Genomic DNA, 7,061 nt, shown 5'->3' on the forward strand with positions numbered 1-7,061 from the left:
GTCCTGCATAAGTTCGGCTGTAAAGGCTGTACCGCGATCTAGGATGAGAACAGACGGTGCACCATGTCGTAGGACGATGTGGCGTACAAAGAACTGGGCCACTTCATACGAGTTTGCTTGCGGAACAGCTTCGGTTTCGGCGTACCGGGTTAAGTAGTCGGTAGCGACGACTATCATTTTGTTGCGCGATTCCAACGAATAGGAATGGATCTACTTGGGCCATTGCCCAAGTAGATCCATTCCTATTCGTTGGAACGGTGCTTGAGGAGGGTCTACAGGATGGAGAAGGCCAGCCGGTTTAACTGGTGGCTTCTTGCGGCGCTGACAATCACGGCAGGTCTTCACGTACCGTTGCACGGAAGAAAAAAGGCGGGGCCAGTAATACTTCTGTCGTATCCTTGCTAATCTTTTAGCGAATCCCGAGTGTCCCGCACATGGCTCATCATGGCAGGCTTGCAAAATGCCTTGGCACATCGCCGACGACACGACAAGGAGGTATGTATTTGGACCGCTTCCGCAGTTTTTCCTGTAAAGGATGTTGTGCAAATAGTGCAATGATAACCCGCGCACGAGCGAGCGGTGTAAAACACCTTCAACTCCTTGAAGGTGCTCGATCAGCGGCAGCAGCTTAGGGTCAGCGCGCTGGTGCTCAGCCATCTTTGTGGCGTTGATAACGCCGACAAATGGCTAGTCATGGTCAGGGTCTGATGATGTCGTAGGGAGCGGTGCGCGTGACAAACAGTCAGCGTCGTTGTACTTCCTTCCAGATCGGTAGACAACTGTAATGTCGTACTCTTATAAGCGCAGGCTCCACCGGGCTAGTCAGCCTGAAGAATCCTTGGGGTTGGCAAGCCAGCATAGGGCGTGCTGATCGCTGACAGCCTTAAAGGGTCTACCATACAAGTAGGGCCAGAATTTACCAATTGTCCACACAACCACTAAGCATTCTTTTTCAGTGGTTGAGTAGTTTTTCTCAGCCTTGGTGAGACTGCGGCTTGCATAAGCAATCGGGCGTTCCGCACCAGCTTGCCACTGCACAAGAACTGCGCCGAGACCCGTATTGCTGGCGTCAGTATGAATTTCAGTGTCAGCATCTTCGTTGAAATGAGCAAGTATTGGGGCCGCTTGCAAACGCTTGCGCAATTCATTGAACGACTGCTGCTGCTCGTCCGCCCAAATGAAAAGCACATCATCACGTGTAAGCCGTGTCAGAGGCTCAGCAATTCTCGAGAATCCCTCGACGAAGCGCCTATAATACGCGCACAAACCAAGAAAGCGTTGGACAGCCTTCTTGTCTGTGGGCGGCGAAAACTCGGCGATGGCAGCTAACTTGTCGGGGTCTGGTCGGACACCTTTAGGACCAACGACATGGCCAAGAAATTTGAGCTCTTGGAACCCGAAGTAGCATTTTTCAGGCTTGATGGTGAGGCCGGCAGTATGGATCGCAGCGAGGACACTCTCGAGTCGTGCGAGATGTTCGTCAAACGTGCTCGAGAACACGACGATGTCGTCCAAATATACGAGGCAGGTTTGCCATTTGAGTTCAGCAAGCATGGTATCCATCATCCGCTGAAAGCTGGCAGGTGCGGAACAGAGACCGAAGGGAAGAACTTTGAACTAATAAAGCCCGTCAGGTGCCACAAACGCTGTTTTTTCCCGATCCTGTTCATCAACTTCGATTTGCCCATACCCTGATTTAAGATCCAACGAAGAAAAAAACTTGCCATGTTGCAAACGATCCAATGCGTCGTCGATGTGTGGCAATGGATAAACATCGCCGCTTGGTGACACGGTTCAACATTCTATAATCTACACAGAAGCGTAGTGTGTTGTCTTTCTTTCTGACTAACACTACAGGGGAGACCCACGGGCTTGAGGCCGGCTGGATCATGTCGTCTTGGAGCATCTCTTTCGCCTCATGCTTGGTCGCTTCCCTTTCCACTGGAGACACTCTGCCAGGATGCTGACGAACAGGACGTGCGGACTGGTCCGTAATAATGCGGTGCTTTGTGATGGACGTGTGCCGTACTTTGGACGACGTTAAATAAAAGTCCGCAAATTCATTCAAGAGACTAAGTAGACGGCCTTTCTGATGGTCTGGCAGAGCAGCGTTAACGTGAATCCGTTCTTTTGGATGGGTAATTATATTGCTGAGACGATGCGATTTCCAATGTGGCAATGTCAGTAACATCAATGATTTCGCGAAGAAATGCGATTGTCGTTCCTCGCGGTACATGCCGATCCCTTTGCTGAAGTTTGTTAGGAAAACGACTGAACATTTGTTTCGCACCTGAAGAAGCCCTCTGGCTATGCAAATGTTGCGCTCTAGAAGCAAGGGGATGTTTGCCTCAGCAATTCCTTCGGCGTCATCCTCCATGTTGCATCGGACAAGGGTAAGCACACTGCTCTTGGGTGGCAACGGGACGTGATCGTCAGCTACGCGAAGCGCGATGTCACGGTCGTTGTCATTACTGTTCGCTATGGCTTGCGTAGTAGCGAAGCTGACTCCAGACTCTTGCAGGTCGATGATGGCACCGTTCGCCCGAAGGAAATCCATGCCGAGTATAAGATCCTTTGAACATTGAGGAAGAATGATGAAGTCGCCGATGTACGTGAAGCCCCGAATGTTGACTCGCGCCGTGCACCGGCCAATTGGAGTTATGAGATGCCCTCCTGCAGTACGAATCTGAGCTCCGGCATTGCGTCGAAACTTTGTTCAGTATACGCATAAGAACATGCCCCTGTAGAGGTTATCGACTTCACTGCAATGAAAACACGAGTGCCTCCGGTCTGCAGTGCGCCATACGTCGCTCTTGCGGGGCAGTCGTGTTTAAGCCATGAACGGCGTGTGGTGAGTCCTGAAGTCGCCAGTTGCTTGTTCAACGGCGCGCACACCATGAAAGTCCGGGACGTCGCTCTCATCGTGAAAAATCGGGGACAACGAACTTTGCGCAGCTTCCGCATACGACATGCGAGGCTGTGGCTGCTGTACTTCGTGCTGTGGTGTCTCGCTTCGCTCCGGGGCTTGTACTGCCTGCCTGATTTCCTCCCGTATGACCTCAGCCAGAGCGAGTCGCGGTACTGATACCGGAGCCACCTGTCCATGTCACCCGCTTGAAATTGTTCACTTCAAGACAAGTGGGTTGACTCGCCAGGAGTGCTTTGCCTGCGACGAGAGGAATGTTACGCGTGAGGAAAACGAAGATCGGTGAACGTGCTTGCGGTCCCGAGCGGGAAAAGAGGAAGAGGACGACGCTGAGTTCATTAACCAGCTGGCCGCTACTGCGCTCACCTTCGCGACCTAAAGTAAACGACCCGCTTCATCCGTAAAGGTGATAAACGGTCTCCTTCGCGCGTAACAATATATATGGATGTTGCGCACTACGCAAAGACAAACTCCCAGCACTCCCTGGACAAGAATGCTTTAACTACGAGGAGGCACGTTTTGGAGCCACTTCGCATCAAATTATGCGAAGTGGCTATTTTTAAAAATGATAATGCTATTTTTAAAAATGATAATATTAAAAAAAACTAAAATTTCGCTTACAAATTGATGCATCTGTGTAATGTATGTCGATGTCCTAGCTGGTACAAGACTTGGCAAAATGAACAGCACTAAACATGTGGCCAAACAAAACAAGACAATGCACTGTCGTGTTTCTTCTCGTTTGCAGGTCAGACTTGTTGCAGCCCAGGTATCAGCGGAGATCACCGTTGTTTTCCAGCCAGACCTTCCAGTGAGTGGTACCGCCACGGCTACGTACGGAAGAGGGTGGGCACTGTTTTGCAAGTTTATCACTCAATCGCGCTTTCGGCGTTGTGGGCGTGCAATATTTTTCTAGATTTAAAAATAAAGGAATGAAGGTTTGCGCTGGAACTTCGACACTATCATACAACGCACGTTTCACTCACTTTTGGTGACCTTCTGTCCGACTTTTTCGAAGAGATGTTTGGAAGTAACTTGCGATCATGATATTATAGTCATCACGCGACGCATATTGCTATTTGGTCACGCTCGGGAGCCGATGAGGCAGACAGTCCGAAGCGGGGCTGCCTCCTGTTTAGAAGCTTTGTGAAAATGACGGCATCCGTTGTTTCCAGTAAAATAGTGGTCAGTAGCTCCGAGAAATTTGAAAGCGTCGTGTCTCCTGACACCCGTCTATTCCGAAAATTGCAGAGACATTTAGTTGGGATGGGCTCTCCGCAGCAAGCAGCACCTGTTACAACGGGGAGGTGAGCCTCTCGGCTAGACGGCTGGCCACGACCATCTGGTGTTGAGCGATCGGGAAGTGACGGGACGCTTTTCCTATGTCCATAATTAGCCACCAACTTCGTTCTTCATGCCATTTATGCATGCCCCCCCCCCCTCCTCGTATCCATATCTAATAGTCTAAGAATATTTAAGATAAGAGGCATGCGCTGTGGATGTTATGTTTCGTGACATTCGTTCATGGGCTGCCATTCTCGAAATTCTCAGGAATAATTTAGACAAGAACGCAAGACCTGGTATGAGCAACTTTAGTGATTGGATAGCGGAGCAATATTTCATTTCATTTATTATTTTTTAGTTTCCTAGCTTATACAATAAAACCAAAGGGTCAGGGACAAAAGGTGCTTCCTTGCACTTGACCGGATCCGGAGCCTCATACAAACTCTAAACGGAGGAAACAGCGCTATACAAATTAGGTACATATTTGAATTTATACTCACATAGAGAGAAAAGATAAAAACAAAGAGTACATAGAAAGCAGAAAACAAAGAGTAAACAGTATTCATAACACTGATAAGACGACCGTATCGTCGTCTTATCTCGCGACACACAGGCACAACTGCACATGAGGAACAAAGAAAAATAAAGCCAAACAGATCTGTCACAAAAGAAGGAAGAAGGAAAAGAAAAGGGTGTGTTTCAAAACACAACACTCAATAAGCTTACAGAAGCATTGCTTCGATCAAAGCACCATTAAAAGCATCAACTTACGAGTGCCGTTCAATTACTATAACAAGATCTTCATTCTTATTCAAAAGTTTAGGTATTTGATATTTTAGACTTCGTTCACCATTTCTTCCTCTCAGTTTTGGTACTCTGTATCTTATTGTTTTAAGATCAAACTTTGGATTCATTACCGTGAACGATAGTTCAAAACTTTGATGGTCTTTTTTTTTTTTATCTGTACGGATGTAGGTCGCAAGCTTGCGTTTGTAAAGCTGCTCTACCCTCAATATTCTGTGGCAGTCCCGGAAAGACTGAGTGCTTTCGCAATGCCTTAAGCCTTCTAGAGATCTAATTGACTTTTTTGTGCGACAAAAATGTTTTCTATACTGGAAGCTGTAGTGGTGCCCTATATGAGGAGACTAATAAATATGTGAATGAATCACTGAAAATTGAAGAATTGCTCTGAATGTCCTGGGAATTAGATTTTAGTTTCCATAATGTTCCTGTGGCTCCGGATAGCTTTAATTTAAGGTAAATAATATATGTATTCCATGACAGGTTCTCTCGAAAAAAAAGACACCTAGCAATTTAATACTGTCCATGAGCTCTATCACGTCGTTACGAAAATATAAGGAAAGATTGTTAGCGACACTAGTACGAGCTCTAAAAAGGACGTACTTTGTTTTATTTGTATTCAACTCTAATTAATTTGCGTTTAGCCATTCGGAAGGTTCGCGCAGCCAGTTATTTGCATTTGTTTCTAGTTTTGATATATTAGTGTCAGAAAAAAAAACTTGGTGTCGTCAGCGTACAGGAGTATTAACCCGCATACACGTCATGGATAAGCACATAGCGTAATTATACTTAAATATATTCGCAACCCCACGGCGACACCGACAACAACGGCAAAACATTGCTTGGTGTGTCCATACAATTGCTACTGCAACAATAAAGATTGCTTCCCTTATTCTAGAATACTTAGCGAAAGATAAAGCGTTGCATTCCGTGCCAGCCAACAGTATAATTTCAATCAACTAACACGTTACTGTATGGGGGGAACGGCCTATACGCGGGTAGATCGTGTGCTGCAAGGTCAAAATGCTGGCCTTCATATATACAGAACGGACTCCTCGTTTTCTCGCCTCTATACGCAGCGGTCGGCTGCTACTGAACCACTTTTCCTCGACGAAAGAATGTTTCACCAAGCAGCCCAAGAAGATATCTCTTTTACAGAACCACTGAGCGTTAATCTACCTTCTTTCTTTCGCTGTTCTCTAACTTTATGCGTGATGCGAATGAGGCTTCGCCAAGTATATTTACTGCCTCTACAGGGAGTACCGGCATCACCATTCCCCCACTCCCCCCATTGGCAACACCATTGTATTGACGACCGCAACATCTCAGCTCTTTCGATGGTGACTCTCCAGTGCCGCGACACACAGCTTAAAGGTGACCAAAAGTCTCACAAACCTTGACGCAGTACGCCGTGTAGCTGACAGTCTGCCAGATGACCACTTGAACGCCGATAATCACAAGGGCCATCATCAAATATCGCTTTGGCACGGCCACGCAGCTGCATTTCTCGTTCATAGCTTTCTTTTCTTTCCCCTTTTTTAGGGGGGTTGTCGCGGGTGTCCGTCAACGCCAAACACGCGCACCCGGCTCCGAAGACACTCGGCCTCCCATCTGCGCATCACCGACGGAACACGCGGATGAGCCAGGGCCACGGCGACGTAATTCATTCCTGGCGGCATTGTTGTTCCACGTACGTACTACAGCACGCCCGCATCGCCGACGCAGCTAGTTCTCACGGCAGGCGCGCTTCTGGCCTGCGGTTCGTCATCTTGCTCGCGGGTCCTTTGTTCGTCTTCCTTCGCATTGCTGCACATTCACCGAGATGCAGTGCGAGCTGCTCGGCAGTTTCTTGCTCGCATACATTGGTTTCGCGATGTTGGCGTCTCCGCCGGTGTGCAGAAGTGGGTCTGCGTGTCTGTATGTGGGAGGTTGGTGAGGGGGGGGGGGGGGGGGGGGGGCGTCGTTTCCGTTCGAGCCACGCATCGGCGCCTGCACCGACTTTGAACGAACACCGGCGCTCTTTTGGCGAGCGCCTTGTTTCCTCCGTCGC

The 7,061-nt window shown here is 48.3% G+C and overlaps 1 protein-coding gene across 1 annotated transcript in view; it reads right to left on the bottom strand.

Moving 5' to 3' along the window:
* LOC126537448 (vesicular glutamate transporter 3-like) overlaps positions 1–6,782 on the bottom strand; it is a 78,037-nt gene extending 71,255 nt beyond the window's left edge. Inside the window, exon 1 of the mRNA XM_050184456.3 lies at positions 6,407–6,782. Coding sequence (XP_050040413.2) covers positions 6,407–6,526 — 120 coding nt within the window. The 5' untranslated portion in view covers positions 6,527–6,782. The remainder of the gene's footprint in view (positions 1–6,406) is intronic.
* Between the last annotated feature and the right edge of the window lie 279 nt (positions 6,783–7,061).

The sequence above is a fragment of the Dermacentor andersoni genome, chromosome 4, assembly GCF_023375885.2.
Source record: "Dermacentor andersoni chromosome 4, qqDerAnde1_hic_scaffold, whole genome shotgun sequence".
NCBI lineage: Eukaryota > Metazoa > Arthropoda > Arachnida > Ixodida > Ixodidae > Dermacentor > Dermacentor andersoni.